General features: G+C 51.2%; 1 protein-coding gene across 1 annotated transcript in view; it reads right to left on the reverse strand.

Moving 5' to 3' along the window:
* Positions 1-1,651: 1,651 nt before the first annotated feature.
* The window catches only part of LOC140397069 (zinc metalloproteinase-disintegrin-like MTP8), a 79,422-nt gene continuing 53,279 nt past the window's right edge, over positions 1,652-27,794 (reverse strand). Inside the window, exons 16-23 of the mRNA XM_072486102.1 lie at positions 27,298-27,369; positions 25,307-25,382; positions 24,344-24,446; positions 19,298-19,391; positions 18,720-18,782; positions 12,981-13,031; positions 12,226-12,339; positions 1,652-5,223 (exon numbers count right to left, since the gene is read on the reverse strand). Of these exons, the coding sequence (XP_072342203.1) occupies positions 5,191-5,223; positions 12,226-12,339; positions 12,981-13,031; positions 18,720-18,782; positions 19,298-19,391; positions 24,344-24,446; positions 25,307-25,382; positions 27,298-27,369 (606 nt within the window). The 3' untranslated portion in view covers positions 1,652-5,190. The remainder of the gene's footprint in view (positions 5,224-12,225; positions 12,340-12,980; positions 13,032-18,719; positions 18,783-19,297; positions 19,392-24,343; positions 24,447-25,306; positions 25,383-27,297; positions 27,370-27,794) is intronic.

Here is a 27,794-nt window from a genome sequence, read left to right on the forward strand (position 1 = left end):
GCTTCAGATCTGCTTCCTGCGGCTCTGCCTTTAATTTGGAGCAGATTTCTCTGCTCTGGTCGCTCAGCTTAAGTGGATCGGTCTCTGAACTCCGTCCCTTTCCCTTGCCCGGCACTGCCGCCTGGGGCCCATTCATGTCCCACGCCCTGGTTTGGGGCCTTCTCCCCATGCCCTGTTCCCTGGGACACCTTGACCAGCCACTTCCTGACTGACGCAAGCTTACAAAGCCCGGATCAGGTGAAGGAAGCCCAAACTGGCTGTGTTGATTCAAAGCCAGGATGGATGTCAGATTTCAACACCAGGGGAAGCTTGGAAGGTGGAGCCCAAGGCACAACCTCATTGAATGGTGGGACAGTTTGAGGGGGGGCTGGATAGCCTAATCCTGTTCCTGTTTCTTGTGGTTCCACAGAAATAAAAGGCAAAGTCTGATTGGTGTCCGCGTACTTGGGTTTGTTTGTTTCTTGCAGCTATTCCTCAACACCATCACAGAATCCCTGCAGTACAGAAGGAGGCCATTTGGCCCATCGAGTCTGCACCGACCACCTGAAAGGTTATCCTCCCTAGGGTCAGGATCTTACCCTATCCCAGGAACCCAGTAGCCTGACCTCACCTTTTGGACACTGAGGGGTTATTTCTCAGGGCCAATCCACCTAACCCTGCACACCTCTGGACTGCGGGAGGAAACCGGAGCCCCCGGGAAAAGTGCAGACTCCACACAGGCAGTCACCCGAGGTCGGAATCAAACCCGGGTCCCTGGAGCTGTGAGGCAGCAGTGCTAACCACTGTGCTGCCGTGTCTTGTGAAAGGACATGTCGTTTGTACTGTTGCACACCATGGCCATGAGGCATTTGGTCAGTCCTGATTGCTTCTGGTGAACGGACAAATTGCCTCGGGAAGAATTTAACATTTTTTTGAAGCTCCTTCTTTTCTTCAAGTTGTTTTCATCCGTTTCTTTGATTCTGGAGTGGGCGAGGGCAGGCAGCAGGACAGAGAGCCTTAATGCCTGGGGTTCTCGTCGCCAGGGAGAAGGCAGGGGTGCGACCCGAAAGCGATCTTCAAAGTGACAAAGGTGTTCCACAGGAAGGATGTGAAGATCACGTTCCCCCTGGTGTTGGAAACCTGGAAATGGGGGGGGCCATCAATACAAATAAATCCAACAGGCAATTGAGGAGGAACGCCTTTCCCCAGAGAGTGTGGTGAGAAGACAGGGAATGGTGGAGGTCGATGGAAGGCTTGGTGGGTCTTATTAAGGTATTCGCAGTCTGAGGTAGTTCAGCAGTAAGTGTTTGTTCATGACTAGTAACTATATACGGAGGTACAGTTCAGGTCCAAGCTCAGAGCGTTCTCCATACTTGCGTCCGCACACGTCCCTGTCACGACACTGGGACCTCGGTGTGGGTCATGTGCTCTCTCACATCACTGTGTTGGGCTGTACTCTGTCCCACGTTAACCTTTTGTGAGCCACACCCTTATACGACAGGGGTGAATAGCACAGAGGAAAGCGGGACAAGATCGTGAGGAATATGTTGACAGGGTGCGATGAGGGATATTACGATCCCAGTCCAGACTCCAGCAGTGGCTAGGACCCTGGACCAAAACCCCAACATTTAAGTTTAGTTTTGTAAGACTGATTGGATGAAAAAAATAAGGCTTTGGTAATTGTAAAACAAAACTTTATTTTGGATACAATATTAAACTTTATAACTTCACACCCAAAAAGAACTTACAATCGTTCCTTAAACACTACTACTGAATTCCCCATTAAACACGAAGAAAAGAAACACGTAGCTCCCAATCTATTTTAAAATCAGCATGGCACGGAGTAATAAAATATATTGCTTTATAAAACAGATTTGGCACCCTCGACTTTAAGACTCTCTGTCCTGCCCCTGCCCTCATTTGAAAACCCTTCAGACTCTGGCTGAATATCTTCAAACAGCTGCTTCCACGAGGTTGTTTCAGCCTCTTTCTTGTCTTCAGACAAGACTGCTCTGCTTTAAATATTATTAGTCCTTTTAAAAAAAAAACTATCCCACTTGGAAAAAATTGTGGACTCAGCATCAGGCAGATCAGAACTCAGCTCGTCTGTCTCTCTCTCTCTCGCTCAAAGCTTCCCCCCCAAAAATGAACTGCCTCGCTGCATCCCTGGGCTCCACCCAGCAATGATCTCATCACCCCAAGCTGAAAAACAAACCATCCCTGCAGGCTGAAAAAGCACATTAACTCCCCAGGGACCTGGGCGGCACAGTAGCACAGTGGTTAGCACTGTTTCTTCACAGCACCAGGGTCCCAGGTTCGATTCCCGGCTTGGGTCACTGTCTGTGCAGAGTCTGCACATTCCCCCCGTGTCTGCGTGGGTTTCCTCCGGGTGCTCCGGTTTACTCTACACAGTCCAAAGACGTGCCGGTTAGGTGGATTGGCCACGATAAATGGCCCCTTAGCGTCCAAAAAGGTAAGGTTGGGTTACGGGGATGGGGTGGAGGTGTGCACTTAAGTGGGGCGCTCTTTCAAAAAGTGTCGGTGCAGACTCGATGGGCCGAATGGCCTCCTTCTGCACTGTAAATTCTAATGATTCTATGACTTCCTCAGTCAATCCACATTCCTCAGGTTCAATGTCGCCTGCTGTTTCCCAGATGCCAAACAAAATCCTTTTCACAACCGTGACCACTGCAGCCAAACACACTATGCCCCCCCCCCCCCCCGCCCCCAGACATTTAACTCTTAACCTGTCCCAATATTTAGAAGCCAATACTCCTAAAATCCTCCAAGGAGCATTAACGTCAGCATTGACCGATTGGCCCGTTTCTGTGCTTTCAACGCATTTCCCCAGGTCCCCTCCCCCCAGGAGGCGGTGCCTGACACAGCAGTGCCATCACCCACCAAAGTGCCCGACGGGAGAGCTTTCAGAGGCACCCTCACACTATTCCGTCCCGTCAGCCATCCTCATGGTGGACGCGGCACCCGCTCCAGATCCTCTGACAGGAAGCCGCAGGTTTAAGCTTCCTTCCCTGTTCCTCATCACCCCCCCCCTCCCCCAGCACTGACCGAAGCTGTGCTCAGCACAGCTAGCAGTCCTGACGCGGGGTCAACTCATTCACACAAATATGGTTTTGGGGGGGAAAAAACCCCCATCGCAGCAGAATGTTTTCAAACACAGCAAATCAGGAGAGACAGTCGCGACTGGTGAAGTGGAGGGCACATTCTCTCTGCTAACCCCGTTCTTGGGAATTGGGACGTGTGGGGGAGCCCGGAGAAGGTGGGAATGGCTTTTCTCCCGGAATCATGGAATTCTACACAGCCGCCGGATGTAACCAGGACGAAAGTCGAGCGTCAAGCACTTTGCCTTTGGGACTGGAGGTAATTCTGGGCCTGGAGTGGGTAAGGACGGCTAAAAGGTAACAAGTGGGAAACAGCTGCGTTATAGACAACAATCCAGTAGATTTATGATCACTTGCGCTGGCTTTTATTGCCAAACATTTAAAGTCTCCAAACTTTTTTTGGATTTGAACCGCTGTGGATTAGACCAGTCCTTTGCACCAGTCCATGGATCACCGCACACCCCTCTCGACCATCAAAAAAAAAATGGCTGCTGGAAGAGGGGCACAAAGGGTTAACGGCCGTGGCATTCATCGGCGAGACCCGCCATCGGCCGGCAGAGAGATGGTTCTGGAAGGAGCCGCGAGCCCGTCATTCCCTGGGCATGGCCGCGTGTGATTCAGGAACGTTTTGGAAGTTCCCGTTCGCAGAAGCGTTCTCCCGTCTCGGCGCGGGGCTCGGTCAGTACAGCGGGCACGCCAAGGGGAGCGGGAAGGTGGCACATTCCTCTTCACCGTGATTTCAATCCCTCTCTTTCCCTCTCTCTCTCTCTCTCGACAGAGAATCGAACACATGACTGGCTGATGTCACCGGTACCTCACCGTCTACATCCTGTTCCCTCTGGTGGGTGAGTCCAGAGCTTTGGGGGAGGGGGGCACTCTGTTAAAATTAGGGGTCGCCCTTTTCAGACACAGATGACGAGAATCCCTTCCCCGGCAACAGAGAGTTGTGCGCCTTTGGAACTCTGCCTCAAGAGGGCGATGGAGGCCGGTTCATTGAGTGTTTTCAAGGTGGAGGTCGCTAGTGTCATGATATGCACTCATGCACATAATGAGATACAGACAGGCAGTGACAGACACTCAGTACAGCCAATCAACACACAGGACAGAACACAACCAATCACCAGGCAGATTACTTGAGGGGGGTTTCCCACTATAAAACACGCGAGGCATCAATACTCTGCCTCTTTCCACTGGTGACAACTGTAGTGACAGTCAGGGTGTATATATCAGTTAGCACCTTCTAGACGTGGCTCAGAGCTGGTCTGGTCTAGTTAGTTATAGTAAGCACGTTTAGATTAGTAGAGTGTCAAACCCACAGCGAACTGTGTGCACTGCTTAACAAGTTCAATAAAGCGTATTGAACCAACATCACAGTGCGGAGTCTACTTTCAAGTACAACTGCATCCAGTTGCAGTCCGTGTTACCCCAGGGTGAATAACACAACAGCTAGATTCTGGTTGGGGGGGGGGGCGGGCGGGATCAAAGTTTATCGGTAGGAGGGGGTGAGTAGATGGGGAATGCGGAACTCAACCCAAACAAATCAGCCATGAACTCAGCGAATAGCAGAGCAGGCTCGGTGGGGGTGGGGGTGGGAGGGGGGGGACAATACTCCAGAAAGCTTTGCCCCGGTAATTCTCCCCCGGATCAAACCTGGAGCCTGGGTGGTTCAGTCTGAAGGAGGGAGCTGGCACGTGGGATTACCTGGGAATATCCTGTTCGAGAACAGGGCGACGCAACATTGACAGATCCCATCTCCCGGCCAGTGAAACGGTGGAAACATTCAGGCCGAGATTTTTTGGGGGGGGTTTATTTTTATTCAAGAATAAATGCACTTTCGGTATGTATAAATATAAGATCCCAAAGGTCAAGTGAGTTGTGGAGGTGAGACTACGTAGAAAAAGGACCTTACATCCCGAACACCTTTGTGGAAGGAGGCTGATTAGTCCTGGCACGTGGAAAAGGGGAAGCTTGGGGGAGCTGAGGTTTGTTTAACAGTTGTATACATAGATTCCTTGGAGCATTTCCACGTGGGGCGGGAGACGGGGTTGAATCCCTGAGGACCTGCGCTGTTAATCTTCCGCCCTGGCACTGTTCACTTCCTCGGTTTGCTTGGTGGCATCAACACCTGAAATCCCCAAAAAAAGAAAACGCGTTCAGTTTACTCGCTGTGTCAAGAACATAAGAACTAGGAGCAGGAGTAGGCCACCTGGCCCCTCGAGCCTGCTCCGCCATTCAATGAGATCATGGCTGATCTTTTGTGGACTCAGCTCCACTTTCCGGCCCGAACACCATAACCCTTAATCCCTTTATTCTTCAAAAAACTATCTATCCTTATCTTAAAAACATTTAATGAAGGAGCCTCAACTGCTTCACTGGGCAAGGAATTCCATAGATTCACAACCCTTTGGGTGAAGAAGTTCCTCCTAAACTCAGTCCTAAATCTACTTCCCCTTATTTTGAGGCTATGCCCCCTAGTTCTGCTTTCACCCGCCAGTGGAAACAACCTGCCCGCATCTATCCTATCTATTCCCTTCATAATTTTATATGTTTCTATAAGATCCCCCCCCCCCCCCCCCCCCCCCACCACATCTTTCTAAATTCCAACGAGTACAGTCCCAGTCTACTCAACCTCTCCTCGTAATCCAACCCCTTCAGCTCTGGGATTAAGCTAGTGAATCTCCACTGCACACCCTCCAGTGCCAGTACGTCCTTTCTCAAGTAAGGAGACCAAAACTGAACACAATACTCCAGGTGTGGCCTCACTAACACCTTATACAATTGCAGCAGAACCTCCCTAGTCTTAAACTCCGTCTCTCTAGCAATGAAGGACAAAATTCCATTTGCCTTCTTAATCACCTGGAAACTAACTTTTTGCGACTCATGCACTAGCACACCCAGGTCTCTCTGCACAGCAGCATGTTTTAATATTTTATCATTTAAATAATAATCCCTTTTGCTGTTATTCCTACCAAAATGGCTAACCTCACATTTGTCAACATTGTATTCCATCTGCCAGACCCTAGCCCATTCACTTCGCCTATCCAAATCCCTCTGCAGACTTCCAGTATCCTCTACACTTTTTGCTTTACCACTCAGCTTAGTGTTGTCTGCAAACTTAGACACATTGCCCTTGGTCCCAACTCCAAATCGTCTATGTAAATTGTGAACAGTTGTGGGCCCCAACACTGATCCCTGAGGGACACCACTAGCTACTGATTGCCAACCAGAGAAACACGCATTAATCCCCACTCTTTGCTTTCTATTAATTAACCAATCCTCTATCCATGCTACTACTTTCCCCTTAATGCCATGCATTTTTATCTTATGCAGCAACATTTTGTGTGGCACCTTGTCAAAGGCTTACTGGAAATCCAGATATACCACATCCATTGTCTCCCCGTTATCTACCGCATTGGTAATATCCTCAAAGAATTCCACTAAATTGGTTAGGCAGGACCTGCCCTTTATGAACCCATGCTGCATCTGTCCAATGGGACAATTTCCATCCAGATGCCTCGCTATTTCTTGCTTGATGATAGATTCCAGCATCTTCCCTACTACCGAAGTTAAGCTCACTGGCCTATAATTACCCGCTTTCTGCCTACCTCCTTTTTTAAACAGTGGTGTCACGTTTGCTAATTTCCAATCCGCCTGGACCACTCCAGAGTCTAGTGAATTTTGGTAAATTATCACTAGTGCATTTGCAATTTCCCTAGCCATTTCTTTTAGCACTCTGGGATGCATTCCATCAGGGCCAGGAGACTTGTCTACCTTTAGCCCTATTAGCTTGCCCATCACTACCTCCTTCGTGATAACAATCCTCTCAAGGTCCTCACCTGTCATAGCCTAATTTTTATCAGTCACTGGCATGTTATTTGTGTCTTCCACTGTGAAGACTGACCCAAAAAACCTGTTCAGTTCCTCAGCCATTTCCTCATCCCCTATTATTAAATCTCCCTTCTCATCCTCTAAAGGACCAATATTTACCTTAGCCACTCTTCTTAGTTTTATATATTTGTAGAAACTTTTACTATCTGTTTTATATTCTGAGCAAGTTTACTCTCATGATCTACCTTACTCTTCTTTAGAGCTTTTTTAGTAGCTTTCTGTTGCCCCCTAAAGATTTCCCAGTCCTCTAGTCTCCCACTAATCTTTACCACTTTGTGTGCTTTTTCCTTCAATTTGATACTCTCCCTTATTTCCTTAGATACCAACGGTTGATTTTCCCTCTTTCTACTGTCCTTCCTTTTTGTTGGCATAAACCTTTGCTGAGCACTGTGAAAAATCACTTGGAAGGTTCTCCACTGTTTCTCAACTGTTTCACCATAAAGTCTTTGCTCCCAGTCTACCTCAGCTAGTTCTTCTCTCATCCAATTGTAATCTCCTTTGTTTAAGCACAAAACACTCGTGTTTGATTTTACCTTCTCACCCTCCATCTGTATTTTAAATTCCACCATATTGTGATCGCTCCTTCCGAGAAGATCCCTAACTATAAGATCCTGAATCAATCCTGTCTCATTACACAGGACCAGATCTAGGACCGCTTGTTCCCTCGTAGGTTCCATTACATACTGTTCTAGGAAACTATCACGGATACATTCTATAAACTCCTTTTCAAGGCTGCCATGACCGACCTGGTTAAACCAATCGACATGTAGATTAAAATCTCCCATGATAACTGCTGTACCCTTTCTACATGCATCCATTATTTTTTTGTTTATTGCCTGCCCCATCATAATGTTACTATTTGGTGGCCTATAGACTACTCCTATCAGTGACTTTTTCGCCTTACTATTCCTGATTTCCACCCAAATGGATTCAACCTTATCCTCCATAGCACCGATGTCATCCCTTACTATTGCCCGGATGTCATCCTTAAATAACAGAGCTACACCACCTCCCTTACCATCCGCTCTGTCCTTCCGAACAGTTTGATACCCTCGGATATTTAACTCCCAGTCGTGACCATCCTTTAACCATGTTTCAGTAATGGCCACTAAATCATAGTCATTCACGATGATTTGCGCCATCAACTCATTTACCTTATTCCGAATACCACGAGCATTCAGATAAAGTACACTTATGTTGGCTTTTTTACCTCTGTTTTGAATCTTAACACCTCGATCAGTAACGTCTCCTAAGTTATATTTCCTCTTAACTTTTCTCCTAATTTTCCTTGTCGTTGAACCCATATCTTCCTGTAACAACCTGCCGCGTCGCTTACCATTAATGTTTTTACTTCCCGTTTTATTCATTTTAGTATTCCTGGTCCTATTCACTGAGCTCCCCTCAGTCACTGTACCTTGTACTGTCGCCCTTTTTGATTTTTTACTATGGCTTCTCTGCCTTACACTTTCCCCCTCACTGCCTTTTGTTTCAGTCCCTGTTTTACTACCTTCCAACTTCCTGCATCAGTTCCCATCCCCCTGCCACATTAGTTTAAACCCTCCCCAACAGCTCTAGCAAACTGCCCCCCACCCAAGGAATCGGTTCCAGTCCTGCCCAGGTGCAGACCGTCCGGTTTGTACTGGTCCCACCTCCCCCAGAACCGGTTCCAATGCCCCAGGAATTTAAATCCCTCCCTCTTGCACTCTCTCCCGAGCCACGCAATTATCCTCTCTGTCCTGACGTTCCTACTCTGACTAGCTCCTGGCACTAGTAGCGATCCTGAGATTACTACCTTTGAGGTCCTACTTTTTAGTTTAACTCCTAACTCCCTGAATTCAGTTTGTAGGACCTCGTCCCGTTTTGTACCTATATCGTTGGTGCCTATGTGCACCACGACAGCTGACTGTTCACCCTCCCCCCCCAAGAATGTCCTGCAGCCGCTCAGAGACATCCTTGACCCTTGCACCAGGGAGGCAACATACCATCCTGGAGTCTCGCAGAACCGCCTGTCTATTCCCGTTACAATTGAGTCCCCTATCACTATAGCCCTGCCATTCTTCTTCTTGCCCAGCTGCGCAGCAGAGCCGGCCACGGTGCCATGAACCTGGCTGCTGCCTTCCCCTGGTGAGCCATCTCCCTCAACAGTATCCAAAGCGGTATATCTGTTTTGCAGGGAGATGACCGCAGAGGACACCTGCACTGCCTTCCTACTCTTGCTCTGTCTTTTGGTCACCCATTTTCTATCTCCCTCAGTACCTTTCACCTGCGGTGTGACCAACTCGCTAAACGTGCTATCCACGACGTCCTCAGCATCGCGGATGCTCCAAAGTGAGTCCATCCGCAGCTCCAGAGCCGTCAAGCGGTCTAACAGGAGCTGCAACTGGACACACTTCTTGCATGTGAAGGAGCCAGGGACAGTGGACGTGTCCCTGAGCTCCCACATCGCACATGAGGAGCATGATACGGGTCTGAGATCTCCTGCCAGGTCTTAAACCTTAGGTTAACTTATACAACTACAATTCCAAAAAACGAAAGAAAAAATAAATAAATTAGACAATGAAAAGAAAAACTACTTACCAGTCACCTCCCAGGGATAAAAAGCACCTCCTCCCCACCCAGCTTCGCATTCCCACCCAGCTTCGAATTCCCAAACTCACTCTTTGCTGTCTCACTCTGGCTGTGTCTTCTCTGGCTCACTGGGAGAACTCACTGGGAGCGAGTTACAAGTTGCTCTTTTTAAATTGGCCTGAGTTGACTCCCCTCCCCCACCTGCTTTTAGATCAAGGTAGATTTACAGATTTACAGTGACTGACACTGAAGGAAGTGTCCTTTTCCAAGCCCGCCCTCTTTATCGAAGATGCGGATTTGGTCCACATTTTGGGTACACATTTACACCCAGGCTGTGTCCTGTTTCACACACACTTGTGGGCGGACAGTCTAACTTCATTCGACATTCCAGAAAACTCCCAGTTTCTGGAAGTGCTTCATCCTCAGGATTCCGCGACGGAGTGTCTGCAGTGCACGGGCCAGTGTCCCAAAACCACCAATCCCGGGGACGTTTCGGAGCGGGATTTCCGATCTGGCCGCAGGCGGGCGGTCAGGCTGGGTCCAGGGTGGGTAGGAGGGGCAGGAGAAGGCAGTGTGCAAAGCCGATAAGTAGCGACCGTGCCACCCCGCCAACGCAGCGGGCAGCTGAACAAACGGCTCAGCTATTTTACTCGTCAATCACAACTGAAATTCAGGCAAGGTAGCATCAAAAGAAAAGGTTGAGTTTTTGGGGTATGGTTTGTTTTGAGACACTGCACCTGGACTACAGAGAGACACGCATACAGGCAGAGAGACACACACACACACACAGGCAGAGAGACACACATACACAGGCAGAGAGACACACACAGACAGAGGGAGAGACACACACAGACAGAGGGAGAGAGACACACAGACAGAGGGAGAGAGACACACAGGCAGAGAGAGAGACACACAGCCAGAGAGACACACACAGGCAGAGGGAGAGACACACACAGAGGGAGAGACACACACAGACAGAGGGAGAGAGACACACAGGCAGAGAGACACACACAGACAGAGGGAGAGACACACACAGACAGAGGGAGAGAGACACACAGACAGAGGGAGAGAGACACACAGGCAGAGAGACACACACAGACAGAGGGAGAGACACACACAGACAGAGGGAGAGAGACACACAGGCAGAGAGACACACAGGCAGTGAGACACACAGGCAGTGAGGCACACACAGACAGAGGGAGAGAGACACACAGACAGAAGGAGAGACACACACAGGCAGTGAGACACACAGGCAGTGAGACACACAGGCAGTGAGACACACACAGACAGAGAGACACACACAGACAGTGAGACACACACAGACAGTGAGACACACACAGACAGAGGGAGAGACACACACAGGCAGAGGGAGAGAGACACACACAGACAGAGAGACACACAGGCAGAGACACACAGGCAGAGAGACACACAGGCAGAGAGACACACACAGACAGAGGGAGAGACACACAGGCAGCGAGACACACACAGACAGAGGGAAAGAGACACACAGACAGAGGGAGAGACACACACAGGCAGAGAGACACACAGGCAGAGAGACACACACAGACAGAGAGACACACACAGACAGAGAGACACACAGGCAGAGAGACACACAGGCAGAGAGACACACACAGACAGAGGGAGAGACACAGGCAGAGGGAGAGAGACACACAGACAGAGAGACACACAGGCAGAGAGACACACAGGCAGAGAGACACACAGGCAGAGAGACACACAGGCAGAGACACACAGGCAGAGAGACACACAGGCAGAGAGACACACAGGCAGAGAGAGACACACAGGCAGAGAGACACACACAGACAGAGGGAGAGACACACAGGCAGTGAGACACACACAGACAGAGAGACACACAGGCAGAGAGACACACACAGGCAGAGAGACACACAGGCAGAGAGACACACAGGCAGAGAGACACACACACAGACAGAGGGAGAGACACACACAGGCAGAGAGAGAGACACACACAGGCAGAGAGACACACAGGCAGAGAGACACACACAGGCAGAGAGACACACACAGGCAGAGAGACACACACACACTCACACATTATTTATTGTTGCTGCTGGAACCGCATCTGGAGTTGGGTGTTTGCAGTTCCAGTAAACAAGATAAACAAGACTACACTCTGTCTTACCGACGAAGGCTGAGAGATCCCTGTTCTCCCCATCAACTTACAGTACTTACAGTGGGCTCTTTTATATCGGTGTGAGGGGGCAGACAGGACCTTGCTTCAGCATTTCAGCTGGAACCTCGGACCTGTGCCAGTGCAGCATTCTCTCGGTGCCATGTTGGCACTGCCAACCGGGGTTTTCACACTGGGATCTCTGGTGGCGACGGGTTCGATGCCCGCTGATTCACTGGGATGATTTGGCGAGGGAGAAATCGTGTCCACTGGCTTGAGACCGGGAGGCCCCCTCTGTGACCTGCGCCAAGTGGGTCGACTCTTCGCTGCCCTGAGTAATGGCCAGCTTGCCTCGACACCGTGCCAGACCCACTGAGGGAGAGTCAAAGGGCACGGATGTCAGTGGCTCAAGGCGGGCGCCCACCACCACCACCTTCTCGGGGAGGGGGCAATTTGGGATGGGTGACAAACGCTAGCCCAGCCAAGCACACCTTCACCTCTAAAAGAAAACAGCACAGGTGGGCTTACCTTGGACAGGGGCGGCTGAGGGGGTTTGACGCCCGGTGGCTGAAGGGGTTTGACGCCCGGTGGCTGAGGTGGTTTGACCGCAGGCGGCTGAGGGGGTGCCCTTAGGGCAGGAGGCTGCAAAGAAAGCACAAAGGTTACTGAGACGCGGCTGGAGTACGTGGAAACACACCCAATCATTTCACTCGATCGCGACTATCACCCTGATCAGCCCCTGCTGGAGTACAGGGCGACATTATTGGGAAATTGGAATTGTTATGGGCCAGGATTTAGAGAACCCCAAAGTGTATCATGGAGTTCACCTGACCCACAACTTTTACTAGATTGTGGTTATGGGAGCACACGGCCCACTCTACAGGTGTGGGACAGCAGAAATGGAAAAGTATTTTTTAAAGCAAAACAAATGTTTATTCTATGAACTCAAGTTAACCTTTTTAAAACATACAGTGAACTTGGAAACCATTAATTCAAATACAACCCCCAAAGAATACAACACGAAGTAATCCGTAAGCTGTGCTTTTAGCATCCAGAAGACTTAAGAAACACCTTTCATACCCCTTCTGGCTGTGACTGCAGCTATCCAGCTCTGAAAACGAAGCTAAAACACACCCTGCAGCAAACAGCCTAAAATGAAAGTAAAAAGCTGACAGACAGCCCAGCTCCACCCACTCTCTGACATCACTGCAGTCATAAACACCCATTTCTTAAAGGTACTCTCACATGACACTTGGCGCAGGTTCATCGCGAGGTTGACGTACCTTGCCCGACGGCACAACTGGCTTACTTGGCGGAACCACAGGAGGCGTGGCCTGCGAGAACAAAGAACAAGGGAATGAGAGTCCTGTTGGCGGTTAAGGACAGAATTGACGTCTCCGACTTCCGGTTGCGGTGATGCACTGCTAAGCCGCGCGTTTCGGCAGCTCCCGTTCCAACGGACTTTTGGGCTCTTATCGGGAGCCCCAATGGAATTTTTTTTCGACCTGACCCAGTGTGGGGTGACGAAGGAAGGAGTCCCCCCCGGGTCTGTATGGAAACGAGCGGCGGTAGTGGCCAGATTACGAAGGATCCTTTGGAGCAGCGGCACAGAAGAGAAGGGAGAAGCAAGATGGCGGCGGATGGAGCCCAGATGGCATGGGGCCGGGACCAGCAGGAATTTCTCCGACGATGTGTGGAGGAGCTTAAGAAAGAGGTGCTGGCGCCGATGCTACTGGCAATCGAGGGACTGAAGGAAACACAAAAGGTCCAGGCTATGGAGCTCCGTGGAGTGAAGGCAAAGGCAGCCGAGAATGAAGATGAGATACAGGGCCTGGTGGTAAACACGGAGACACACGAGGCACTGCACAAGAGGTGCATAGAAAGGCTGGAAGCCCTGGAGAACAGCTCGAGGAGGAAAAACCTATGGATTCTAGGTCTCCCCGAAGAAGCAGAGGGAGCTGATGTTGGGGCTTATGTGAGCATGATGCTCCACACGCTAATGGGAGCTGAGGCCCCAACGGGCCCCCTGGAAGTGGAGGGAGCGTACCGGGTCCTCGTGAGAAGACCAAAGGCAGGGGAAACACCAAGAGCAATAGTGGTGAAGTTCCATCGCTACAGGGACAGAGAGATGGTCCTGAGCTGGGCCAAGAAGGCACGGAGTAGCGAATGGGAGAATGCGGTGATACGTGTATATCAGGACTGGAGTACGGAGGTGGCGAGAAGGAGGGCGAGCTTTAACCGGGCCAAGGCGGTGCTCCATAGGAAGAAAATTAAATTTGGGATGCTGCAGCCGTCGCGACTGTGGGTCACGCATCAGGGCAAGCACCACTACTTCAAGACGGCGGAGGAGGCATGGACATTCATCCAAGAAGAGAAACTGGACTAGATTTGAGAGTTTAATGTTTGGAGAGAAGCAGCGAGGTGGTGGTACAGGAATGTAAAGTGGGGAAAGGGGAGGGCTATTGTACAGCAATGTTGGATGGGGAATTTCTCTACCCCCCGATGGGGGGGACACGAAGAAATGTGGGCGCCGGTGGGAAAAGGGACAGGGAAGGGGAATGAGGGAACTGCGCCATAGGGGGCGGGGCTGAGAGGAAAGCGCGGGTATTTTCCCGCGCTATGGAAATTATAGCGGGAAAAGGGGCGCAGGAAGGAAGGGAGCCCCACACGCAGGGAGGTCAAAGAATGAACGGGGGAAGCCGAGGTCAGCCAGAGTTAGCTGACTTCCGGAACCAATATGGGGGGTAAGTAACCAAGCTAGAGGGGGATCTAGCGGGGTGGGGGGGGGGGATTAACTGGGTTGCTGCTGCTGAGTGCAAGGGGGAGCTGGTAAGAGATGAGGTGGTCGGGGCGGGAAGGCGCTGCCTGGGGGACAGGCGGGTGCGCGGGACCTGGATGGGGAGATGGCCTAAAAAAGGGGATGGCTAGTCGACGAGGGGGGGTGTGAATGGCCCCCCAATCCGGCTGATCACGTGGAATGTGAGAGGCTTAAATGGGCCGACTAAGAGGGCAAGGGTGTTTGCGCACTTAAAGAGACTGAAGGCGGACGTGGTCATGCTCCAGGAGACACACCTGAAGTTGGCGGATCAGGTGAGACTAAGAAAAGGATGGGTGGGACAGGTATTCCACTCAGGGTTGGACGCGAAAAACAGAGGGGTGGCAATATTGGTGGGGAAACGTGTATCGTTCGAGGCTAAGACCATAGTGGTGGACAGTGGGGGCAGATATGTGATGGCGAGTGGCAGACTGCAGGATGAGGCGGTTGTGCTGGTGAATGTATATGCCCCGAACTGGCATGACGTGGGATTCATGAAGCGAATGCTGGGACGTATCCCGGACCTGGAGGTGGGAAGCTTGGTAATGGGGGGTGGATTTTAACACAGTGCTGGATCCAGGGCTAGGCCTGTCCAGATCCAGGACCGGGAGAAGGCCGGCAGCGGCCAAGGTGCTTCAGGGATTTATGGAACAAATGGGGGGAGTGGATCCGTGGAGATTCGCCAGGCCGATGGCTAAAGAGTTCTCTTTTTTCTCCCACGTCCATAAGGTATACTCCCAGATAGACTTTTTGTTTTGGGAAGGGCACTGATCCCGAAAGTGGCAGGAACGGAGTACTCGGCCATAGCCGTTTCAGACCACGCCCCGCATTGGGTGGATCTGGAACTAGGAGAGGAAAGGGAGCAGCGCCCACTCTGGCGACTAGATATGGGACTACTGGCGGACGAGGGGGTCGGCTGAAGGGTGAGGGGGTGTATTGAGCGATATATGGAGGTCAACGACGATGGGGAGGTTCAGGTGGGGGTAGTATGGGAAGCGCTGAAGGCGGTGGTTAGAGGAGAGCTGATCTCCATCAGAGCCCACAAGGGGAAACAAGAGGGCAAAGAAAGAGAGAGATTAGTGGGGGAAATTTTGAGGGTGGATAGGAAATATGCGGAGGCCCCAGACGAAGGGCTATACAGAGAAAGACGAAGACTACAGACGGAGTTTGACCTGCTGACCACGGGAAAGGCAGAGGCACACTGGAGGAAGGCACAGGGGATGCAGTACGAGTATGGGGAAAAAGCGAGCCGGCTGCTGGCCCAACAACTTCGGAAGAGGATGGCGGCGAGAGAGATCGGGGGAGTTTGGGACGAAACGGGAAATATGGAGCAGAGAGCAGGGAAAGTGAACGAGGTGTTCAAGACCTTTTATGAGAGGCTATATAAGTCCCAACCCCCGGGGGGAAAAGAAGGAATGTTACACTTTCTGGACCAGCTAAGGTTCCCGAAGGTGAAGGGGCAAGAGGTGGCAGGTCTGGGGGCGCCAATCGAGGTGGATGAGGTGATTAAAGGACTGGGGAACATGCAGGCAGGGAAGGCCCCGGGACCAGACGGGTTTCCGGTGGAATTCAACAGGAAGTATATGGATCTGTTGGCCCCGCTCTTGGCGAGAACCTTCAATGAGGCTAAGGAAAGGGGGATGCTACCCCCGACAATGTCGGAGGCGACGATATCGCTAATCCTGAAACGAGATAAAGACCCGCTGCAATGCGGGTCATACAGGCCTATCTCACTCCTAAATGTAGATGCCAAACTGCTGGCAAAAGTGATGGCGACAAGGATAGAGGATTGCGTCCCAGGGGTGGTGCATGATGATCAGACAGGGTTTGTAAAGGGGAGACAACTGAATGTTCATGTACGAAGGTTGCTGGGGGTGATGATGACGCCCCCACCGGAGGGGGAGGCAGAGATAGTGGTGGCGATGGATGCAGAGAAGGCATTCGATAGGGTGGAGTGGGACTATCTGTGGGAGGTGCTGAAGAGGTTTGGGTTCGGTGAGGGGTTTATTAGATGGGTCAGACTCTTATATGGGGCCCCGGTGGCAAGCGTAGTCACAAACCGGCAAAGATCGGGGTATTTTCGGCTACATAGGGGTACAAGTCAGGGGTGTCCCCTGACCCCATTACTGTTCGCATTGGCAATTGAACCACTGGCCATAGCGCTGAGGGATTCTAAGAAGTGGAGGGGGGTGCTTAGAGGGGGAGAGGAGCACCGAGTGTCGCTCTACGCAGATGATCTACTGCTATACGTTGCGGACCCGGTAGAGGGGATGCCAGAAGTAATGCAGATATTTAGGGAGTTTGGAGAGTTCTCGGGATACAAACTAAATATGGGGAAGAGCAAACTTTTTGTAATGCACCCCGGGGAACAGGGAAGGGGGATAGATGCTCTGCCGCTGAGGAGAGTGGAAAGGGACTTCCGATACCTGGGGATCCAGGTGGCCAGGAACTGGGGAACCCTGCATAGACTTAACCTGACGCGACTGGTGGAGCAGATGGAGGAGGACTTTAAGAGGTGGGATATGGTGCCCCTGTCATTGGCGGGCAGAGTGCAGGCAGTTAAAATGGTGGTCCTCCCGAGGTTTCTTTTCGTGTTTCAGTGCCTCCCCATTCTGATCCCAAAGGCCTTTTTTTAAAAAACAGACAGGAGCATTACGAGCTTTGTGTGGGCAGGAAAGACCCCGAGAGTAAAGAGGGGGTTCCTGCAGCGCAGTAGGGACAGAGGGGGACTGGCGCTGCCGAGTTTGAGCGACTACTACTGGGCCGCCAATGTGTCGATGGTCTGTACGTGGATGAGGGAGGAAGAGGGAGCAGCGTGGAAGAAGCTGGAGATGGCGTCCTGTCAGGGAACGAGCCTAAATGCGCTGGTGACGGCGCCGCTGCCGTTCTCCCCGAAAAGGTACACCACAAACCCAGTGGTGGTGGCAACCTTGAGGATCTGGGGGCAGTGGAGGCGACACAGGGGAGTGACTGGTGCCTCGGTGTGGTCCCCGATCAGGAATAACCACAGGTTTGTCCCAGGGAGGATGGATGGGGGGGGTTCCAGTGTTGGCAGCGAGCAGGAATTAGGAAGCTGAGGGACCTGTTTATAGACGGGACGTTTGCAAGTGTGGGAGCGCTAGAAGAAAAATATAAGTTGCCCCCGGGGAACGCCTTCCGGTATATGCAAGTGAGGGCATTTGCAAGGCAACAGCTGAGGGAATTTCCGCAGCTCCCGACGCAGGGGGATCCAAGACAGAGTGATTTCGGGGGCATGGGTTGGAGAGGGCAAAGTGTCCGAAATATACCGGGAGATGAGGGACGAGGGGGAGGCGATGATAGAGGAGCTGAAGGGAAAATGGGAAGAAGAGCTGGGGGAAGAGGTCGAGGAGGGGCTATGGGCTGATGCCCTAAGTAGGGTAAATTCCTCGTCCTCGTGTGCCAGGCTTAGCCTGATTCAATTTAAGGTTCTACATAGAGCACATATGACGGGAGCAAGACTGAGCAGGTTTTTCGGGGTGGAAGACAGGTGTGGGAAGTGCTCGGGAAGCTCGGCGAACTACACACACATGTTTTGGTCATGTCCGACACTGCATGAGTTCTGGGGGGCGTGGCAAGGGTAATTTCAAAGGTGGTGAAGATCCGGGTCAAACCAGGCTGGGGGTTAGCTATATTTGGGGTTGCAGAAGAACCGGGAGTGCAGGAGGCGAAAGAGGCCGATATTTTGGCCTTTGCGTCCCTAGTAGCCCGGCGTAGGATTCTACTCCTGTGGAAGGAAGCGAAACCCCCGGGCGTGGAGGCCTGGAGAAACGACATGGCAGGGTTCATAAGATTGGAACGAATAATATTTGCGTTGAGAGGATCGGCTCAGGGGTTCTCCAGCCGGTGGCAACTGTTCCTTGACTATCTCGCGGAACGATAATGAAAAGATAGAAATGACAGCAGCAGCAACCCTGGGGGGAGGGGGCGGGGAGCACTATTTTGTGTTTTTGCTATTTGTTTTTTTTTAGTTGTTGTTGTTAGTTCGCTATATTATTTAAAGAATGTTATTTACCAGTTAATGTATAATCTCGTGTTGAGTTGTAAAAACGGAAAAACTTTTGTTTGAAAAATGTTAATAAAATCTATATTTTTAAAAAATTGACGTGTCCGAGGCCAACGCGCCCGGGGGGGGGGGGGGGTTCCCTTGTGTGAGAAAGGAGATAGAGCCCACAGGCGGGCGACCTACCTGGCGAGGTGGATAGGGTGCGGACGCTGCCGCGTACGACGGTGGAGCAACCATCATTGGACCCTGAAAAATGAAGTGAGAATTAGCCGACACGGGGCACGGGGGCGAGCAAAACAGGAATCATTCTCAGGATGTGCGGCGCTTCACCGGCAGAGGCCAACATTTATCGTCCACTCGCCGGTGCCCAAAGGTGGTGGACATCAATGACCTGCAATGGACTCAATGGCTGGGTCACCTCCTTCAGTGACGGGACGTGGATGAGTGCGTTGGGACGGCAGGATTGCTTTCCCACAGGACATGAGTAAGCAGTCGCATTTTCATCATAATTTGTGGTTACTTTTCACCCCCCCCCCCCCCCCCCCCCCACCACCCCCCCACCGCAATGCCCACTTCTCGTTTCAAGCTTGCCCGTCCCGATGTTTAATTTATGTTTCTTTGAAACGCAGTGTTCAACTTCTCAACCCTGCCACGTGGGGATTCGGATCCACGTGGTCTGGATGACGAACTCCGCAGGGTGACCGCTCCACTGCCACGCCTCCCCCCCCTACCTGCAGCCGCGCGACAAGCGAAGGACTTACCCTAGGGGCCTGGTATCTCGACTGCTGCGGCGTGGCGGGATTGCTGTCGGTGTAGGCCGGGTTGGTGAGGCCAGACGTTGGAGGCTGCTGACCCCTAAAGTTAAAATCGGGAGTTGACAGGATGAAGCAACAATGCGACAGCACAGCACAGGCGCAGACGCCAAGGGAGCGACTTTCAGGGCCCGCTCCTCAGGGCCCGCTCCTCAGGGCGTTTCCCCGTCCCGCCTGAGCCAATGGAGCTGTGAGCGGCTCACCCCGCTTCCCAGTCCCGCCACCAACCCATCCAACCCCAACCCGAGGAACCCCAGCTTGGAAGCCGGAGGTCACAGACCCGACTCAACGCGACGACGGACTGGAGGTCTGAGAGTGATCTTTCCCAGCGGGCGGCCTGTGCAACGTTGAGGCAGAACCACAACGACCCACAACGCAAATTGACGACAGGAATTCCAGCATTGCCCACTGCAAGGGGGAAAGGTTTGGAGCAGGAAAGGTTGATTACACGGGAACAGGAGTCGGCCATTCAGCCCCTCGAGCTTATCCCGCCATTCAATGAGATCACAGCTGATCTGTGGCCTAAAGACCCGTATCTTTGCTGAACAGAAATCCATCTCTCTCAGATTTAACATTAACAACTGATCGAACATCAATTGCTGTGTGTGGGAGAGAGAACAAGTTTTTCCTGACATCTCTCCTGAACGGTCTATCCCTAATTTTTAGACTATGCCCCTTCATTTTAGAATCTCCAGCCAGTGGAAATAGTTTCATCCACCCTGTCTCTCCTGGTTAATATCTTCAATACCTCGATCAGATCACATTGCACGGAAATAAGCAGGTGCAAACCCCTCACCAATGACTGGGAACGCTTTAGTTCGAGTCCTTTAGATGCGTCCGTTTTTGTCCAATGTGTGCAGGAGGGTTTCCTGACACAGTATGTAGATAGGCCAACGAGAGGCGAGGCCACAGTGGATTTGGTACTGGGTAATGAACCAGGACAGGTGTTAGATTTGGAGGGAGGTGAGCACTTTGGTGACAGTGACCACAATTGGATTACGTTTACTTTAGCGATGGAAAGGGATAGGTATATACTGCAGGGCAAGAGTTACATCTGGGGGAAAGGCAATTATGATGCGATGAGGCAAGACTTAGGATGCATCGGATGGAGAGGAACACTGCAGGGGATGGGCACAATGGAAATGTGGAGCTTGTTCAAGGAACAGCTACTGCGTGTCCTTGATAAGTATGTACCTGTCAGGCAGGGAGGAAGTGGTCGAGCGAGGGAACCGTGGTTTACTAAAGCAGTCGAAACACTTGTCAAGAGGAAGAAGGAGGCTTATATAAAGATGAGAGGTGAAGGTTCAGTTAGGGCGCTCGAGAATTACAAGTTAGCTAGGAAGGACCTAAAGAGAGAGCTAAGAAGAACCAGGAGGGGACATGAGAAGTCTTTGGCAGGTAGGATCAAGGATAACCCTAAAGCTTTCTATCGCTATGTCAGGAATAAAAGTATGATTAGGGTAAGAGTAGGGCCAGTCAAGGACAGTAGTGGGAAGTTGTGCGTGGAGTCCGAGGAGATAGGAGAGGTGCTAAATGAATATTTTTCGTCGGTATTCAGACAGGAAAAGGACAATGTTGTCGAGGAGAAAACTGAGATACAGGCTACTAGACTAGAAGGGCTTGAGGTTCATAAGGAGAAGGTGTTAGCAATTCTGGAAAGTGTGAAAATAGATAAGTCCCCTGGGCTGGATGGGATTTATCCACGGATTCTCTGGGAAGCTAGGGAGGAGATTGCTGAGCCTTTGGCTTTGATCTTTAAGTCATCATTGTCTACAGGAATAGTGCCAGAAGACTGGAGGATAGCAAATGTTGTCCCCTTGTTCAAGAAAGGGAGTAGAGACAACCCCGGTAACTACAGACCAGTGAGCCTTACTTCTGTTGTGGGCAAAGTCTTGGAAAGGTTTATAAGAGACAGGATGTACAATCATCTGGAAAGGAATAATTTAATTAGAGATAGTCAACACGGTTTTGTGAAGGGTAGGTCGTGCCTCACAAACCTTGTTGAGTTCTTTGAGAAGGTGACCAATCAGGTGGATGAGGGTAAAGTAGTTGATGTGGTGTATATGGATTTCAGTAAAGCGTTTGATAAGGTTCCTCACGGTAGGCTATTGCAGAAAATACGGAAGCATGGGATTCAGGGAGATTTAGCAGTTTGGATCAGTAATTGGCTAGCTGGAAGAAGACAAAGGATGGTGGTTGATGGGAAATGTTCAGACTGGAGTCCAGTTATTCGTGGTGTACCACAAGGATCTGTTTTGGGGCCACTGCTGTTTGTCATTTTTATAAATGACCTGGAGGAGGGCGTAGAAGGATGGGTGAGTTAATTTGCAGATGACACTAAAGTCGGTGGTGTTGAGGACAGTGCAGAAGGATGTTACAAGTTACAGAGGGACATAGATAAGCTGCAGCGCTGGGCTGAGAGGTGGCAAATGGAGTTTAATGCAGAAAAGTGTGAGGTGATTCATTTTGGAAGGAATAACAGGAAGACAGAGTACTGGGCTAATGGTAAGATTCTTGGATGAGCAGAGAGATCTCGGTGTCCATGTACATAGATCCCTGAAAGTTGCCACCCAGGTTGAGAGGGTCGTTAAGAAGGCGTACGGTGTGTTAGCTTTTACTGGTAGAGGGATTGATTTTCGGAGCCTTGAGGTCATGTTATCATAGAATTTACTTATTATCATAGAATTTACAGTGCAGAAGGAGGCCATTCGGCCCATCAAGTCTGCACCGGCTCTTGGAAAGAGCACCCTACCCAAGGTCAACACCTCCACCCCATCCCCATAACCCAGTAACCCCACCCTAAGGGCAATTTTGGACACTAAGGGCAATTTATCATGGCAAATCCACCTAACCTGCACATCTTTGGACTGCTGGAGGAAACCGGAGCACCCGGAGGAAACCCACGCAGACACGGGGAGGATGTGCAGACTCCGCACAGAGAGTGACCCAAACCGGAATCGAATCTGGGACCCTGGAGCTGTGAAGCAATTGTGCTATCCACAATGCTACCATGCTGCCCCAACAGAAAACCTCATCAAAGGGCTCTTCCGGGATGTTGCAGCTGTACAAAACTCTGGTGCGGCCGCATTTGGAGTATTGCGTGCAATTCTGGTCGCCGCATTATAGGAAGGATGTGGAAGCATTGGAAAGGGTGCAGAGGAGATTTACCAGAATGTTGCCTGGTATGAAGGGAAGATCTTATGAGGGAAGGCTGAGGGACTTGAGGCTGTTTTCGTTAGAGAGAAGAAGTTTAAGAGGTGACTTAATTGAGGCATACAAGATGATCAGAGGATTAGGTAGGGTGGACAGTGAGAGCCTTTTTCCTCGAATGGTGATGTCTAGCACGAGGGGACATAGTTTTAAATTGAGGGGAGATAGATATAGGACAGATGTCAGAGGTAGGTTTTTTACTCAGAGAGTAGTAAGGGCGTGGAATGCCCTGCCTGCAACAGTAGTGGACTCGCCAACACTAAGAACATTCAAATGGTCATTGGATAGACATATGGACGATAAGGGAATAGTGTAGATGGGCTTTAGAGTGGGTGGCGCAACATCGAGGGCCGAAGGGTCTGTACTGCGCTGTAATGTTCTATGTTCTAATGTACCTTTCCCGCCGAGCTGCCTCAGAGCTGTGTTTAACAGCGCAAGACACCTCCTGATGTCCTCTCAGAGAATGAAAGTGGGAACAGCGCAATGGGCAACTTGCCATGCTCACTCTGAAGTGATGGATTCCTCTCTCCTCCCTGCTTATCAGTCAATGCTTCACTGGTCCCATTATCCTGCTGGAGTTTGCTCTGTTCCTTCAAGAAATGTTTGTATTATCACATGGCCTCAGTGATGTCATTGTGTGGGTGGAGCTGGGCTGTGGCTCTGAGCTTTACTTTCGGTTTACACAGTTGGAAGCTGGATTCAGACAAAGGTTTCTTTTGTCTCTCTCTCTTTGTATGTTAAAAGGTATCCAGATCACTTGATAATTTAAAAGTGATAACTGTATACTCAAAGAATTCAAACCTACTGTTTTGGGTAAAAGGGTTTTCCTGGTTTAGTGGATGTTGTTATCAAATTGAAACAGTTGAAAGGGAAGTTATGAAGGTTTATCTCTCGCTGTGTGGGGGATTTATGTTTGTAGTTGATAAAATGCTTACTGTGCGTGTTTATAAAATGTTAAATGAATTTGCAGAATAAACTTTGTTTTGTTTAAAAGTGCAAAAGGCCTCATGTCAATTGTGAATATTAGAATTTAAGATAGACATTATAAATTGTTTTACATTTCTGACTTTCTCTAGTAAAGTTTATTTCACCTTGTTCAAAGCAGAGAATCTTGTGGCTTTATTCCCTTAGTTGGGAACTGGGATTTTAAACGTTGTTGACGAGAAAAAAGACGTTTCTGTTCATAACAAGAGTGATGTTACAAATCCGGAGGCAGTCTAACCTGTGGAACCAGTGGAGTGGATTCTCAGAAGCAATTGCTTTTCTACTTTGATACCAGGTGCAGAGTCAATCCACTGGCTTGCAAATCAAGTTCAGCCAGTGCTGAGGGGTGCTGAGGACAAAGGAATGCTTTTCAAAGCACAGTCATGGTCACCGGTTTGCACGCAGCAGGTTGGGACAAACAGCGGCGTGATTCAGATCAGATAATCTGTTGTGCGGTTGGGCAGGTCACCGGGAGAACTGCCCCGATTGGTGACAGTGGGCGGAGGGGAGCTTCGTTTCAACGTCTTATCCGGAAGACAGCCCTGCTGACGGTGCAGCACTCCGTCAGTTCCGGCACGGCGGTGTCAGCCGAGATCTTGGACCGCACTGTGGCGCGGCGGTCAGCGCCGCTGCCTCACAGCGCCGGGGTCCCGGGTTCGATTCCCGGCTTGGGTCACTGTCTGTGCGGAGTCTGCACGCCCTCCCCGTGTCTGCGTGGGTTTCCTCCGGGGGCTCCGGTTTCCTCCCACAAGCCCCGAAAGACGAGCAGTTGAGCCCCAATGTCAACAGATCAGCACTTACCTTGGAGCGGCCGCAGTTTTCATGTTGCGTTTCCTGAGCACAAAGGCTGCTATCCCAAAAGCCGCGATGAGTAACGCCACAATCAAAACAATGATAACTATCGCTACAGGGAAAAGAAAGGAAAGAGATATTATCCTGATGACGCACAGCAAAGCCAACAATTCAGAGGAGCAAAATATCAGGAGTGGCTTGGCACAGTAAGTTTGGGTTGTGTCCCGGCTCTCCCTGGTTGGTGGGAAGGGTGTCCAGCCCAATCAGTTGAGACGCTTTCCTACGAATGGAAAAACACCACCAAACTGTCACGCGCGCCTAACTCGGAGAGTTTGTGGATCAGGGGCTACAAGTTTCAGATTCGGAGGGAGCCTGACCCTTGACCCTTGTGTCGCGTCGTGCTTGTTGAGGACTCGGGGTCAACGCCCATCGGGTTGAGAAAGCTCGTCGCCCAACCCCAAGGCAGACTCCCACTCCTTCTGGCTGTGGGTTGAGGAAGGCAAGGACGTCCCACAACGCCGGATTTCGTCGTCCACCGGGATTGGGAGCAAAAAGTCCCGACCGCACCCGTCCGGAAAGCACCCCCTGACCCCCGAAGCGCACGTTGAGACGCGGGAGAAACACAAATTCTTCCTACCTACCCTTGGAACGAGGGTGAAAAAAATGTATTGAGCCAGGATTCTGCCCCCCCCCCCCCCCCCCCCCCGACACCCTCACACCCACTTTGTGTTCAAGTCACATCTGGAAAGAGTCAACCCATTGGGTCAGAACTGGGCAGGGGGGGTGGGGGGGGGGGGGAATGTGATGCCTCCCACAGCCAGATTGCCGACCTATGCTCAGTGTCTAGGATTAGGCGACTGGAGCAAACCCCAGGGCCCACGAGAGTGGGGGGGGGGGATCGACTGGGAAAACCGAGTTGCTGACCCGTTGCCCACTCTCCTGGGAAGCCACTGATCGTTGTGAAAGCCGTACCGTATGAAGGCAACGTGTTGGACCCTGATGGCGAATCTCCAACTTCAAACTGGCACTCCTCCAGGTGATTACAGACCTGCACACGGTGAAGACAAGGGTTAGGATTCACGGAGCGACTGCTGGCTGAGTTTCCCGGGACTGCGCGACGCAGGGGTTTGCTGCACGGGATGGGAGACAGGCCAACTCTGAATCTCCCTGTCCCTTTGCGTGGGAGGGTGGGGTGGGGTTTGAACACACACTTTCTCTCTCGCAAGGCACACGGTCCCACTCTTGCCCGAAAGAGTTCGATCCCAGCCCCGGGTCACTGTCCGTGTGGGGTCTGCACATTCTCCCCGTGTCTGCGCGGGTCTCACCCCCACGGCCCAAAAAGATGTGCCGGGTAGGTGGACTGGCCACGCTAAATTGCCCCTGAATTGCAAAAAAGATGAATGGGTTGCAGGATATTACCGTCAGGGCAGTGCACGGCTGTCAGGCTCAAAGAGGGCAGAAGTGAACTTCGTAGCTTTAATCTCGAGGGTATTCAGGAACCGATTCTTTGAATTTATGAAAGTTCAATGTTTTTAAAGTTGAATTCCTGGGGGGGTGTATAAACTGAGCCACGGGCTAGGAGGGGGAGTACGGACTCCGCACGTTTAGCACTCCGGACAGAAGTGAACTGCGCCAAATGTGATTTTACAACTGTTCCCAGAAATGTCTGAACATTTGTCTGGAATGCGGGAATCGTTCGTTCCCTGCGGAATTGCTCCAGCTCACTGTATTTACCTCGGCACCTTGATGAGCTCAGAGATAACTGAAAGAATGTTGAATGGCGTGCACAGGTAGATGTTGCCTAATCTGCAGACACATCGCACGGCAATGTTGAATCAAAAGCAGATCATGTTGCCTCAACATGTTAGAAACTGTCCATTGTTCTGAACCAGAAACTGGGGCTTGTAGATGGGCTTTCGAGTGGTTTCACAGGTCGGCGCAACATCGAGGGCCCAAGGGCCTGTACTGCGCTGTGATCTTCTATGTTCTATGGAGGAGGGGAGTGGAGAAGGAACATGGAGACTGAGAAGAAGACAGACAGACAGAGAGGCAGACAGACAGAGAGAAAGAGCTAGAGGGAGACAGACAGAGGGGGAGAAAGAGAGAGGGTGGCAGAGAGAGAGGGTGACAAAGAGATGAGAGGCAGAGCAAAAGGGAGGGACAGAGTGAGAGACAGAGAGAGGGAGAGGGGGAGAGAAAGGTAGAGAGACAAAGGGAGAGACAGAGTTAGAGGGAGAAAGAGACAGAGAGAGAGCGAGAGAGAAAGGGAGAGAGAGAGAGACAGAGAGAGAGCGAGAGAGAAAGGGAGAGAGAGAGAGAGACAGAGAGAGGGGGAGACAGACAGAGAGAGAGACAGAGAGAGAGAGAGAGACAGAGAGAGGGGGAGACAGAGAGAGGGGGAGGAGATATATAGAGGGGGAGAAGAGGGGAGAGAGGGGGGGAAGGAGAGAGAGGGGGGAGAAAGGGAGAGTCAGAGGGAGGCAAAGAAAGGGAGAGACAGAGCAAGATGGAGACAGAGAGAGAGAGCCACAGAGAGAGAGAGAAGGGGGGGGAGATATATAGAGGGAGAGAAGAAGGAAGAGAGAGGGGAGAGAGAATAACGGAGAGAGAGAGACGGGGGAAGAAAGGGAGAGTCAGAGGGAGGCAAAGAAAGGGGGACTGAGAGAAGGGGAAACAGAGAGAGCGGGAGGGAGACAGGGAAACAGAATGAGAGAGACAGAGTGGGAGAGAGAAAGACAGACAAAGAGAGAGGAGCAAGGGAGAACAGAGGGAGGCAGTCAGAAAATAAACAGCAGCATTCTCCAAGGCTGAATGAGCAGGGGAATGTACAGAAACCTTGCAGCTGGAAATGGTGACCCCGAGTGGAGCAAAGGGTGGGGGGACGACTTGACGACCTTTCCTGGGTGTGGCTGTTCCTCCGACTGGAATTAAGAAGGGCCCAGAGAGAGTGATGACCAACTTACCTCATGTTCAGGGCACCTCTTGGAACAGTCCCCAGCGAGTCTAACGGCAGTGCACCTGGAGTTGACACACATCTGTAGAGAGGACAGATTGGTTGAGAACAGGTCATTTGTAAAGTGTTGTCAGGAGCCTGTCACAAGGAGAAAGGGTTACAGATGGTCGAGGATGTCCCACGCAACACATTTTACCGAATTTATTCCGGCACCTTCTGGTCTCTCCGCACACCTGGTGCCAAACTCTGTATGCTTCACCTGTGACTGTGTGTTTACATTGTGCATCTATCGTGCATCCTACGTTTTTCATGTATGGAACGAACTGCCTGGACGTTCGTTACATCATCCTACCAAGCTGCAGAATTCTCCGTCCGTGGGATCCTCTGGCACCCTTGCCCGCAGGTTTCCCGATGGCGTGGGGTGGCCACAATGGGGAACTCCGGTTGCGGGGATGGAGAATCCCGCCGCTGGCGGGGGCGCACCAGAAAATGCGGCTGGCGGACCGG

This window comes from Scyliorhinus torazame, chromosome 20 (genome assembly GCF_047496885.1).
Source record: "Scyliorhinus torazame isolate Kashiwa2021f chromosome 20, sScyTor2.1, whole genome shotgun sequence".
In the NCBI taxonomy this organism is placed as follows: domain Eukaryota; kingdom Metazoa; phylum Chordata; class Chondrichthyes; order Carcharhiniformes; family Scyliorhinidae; genus Scyliorhinus; species Scyliorhinus torazame.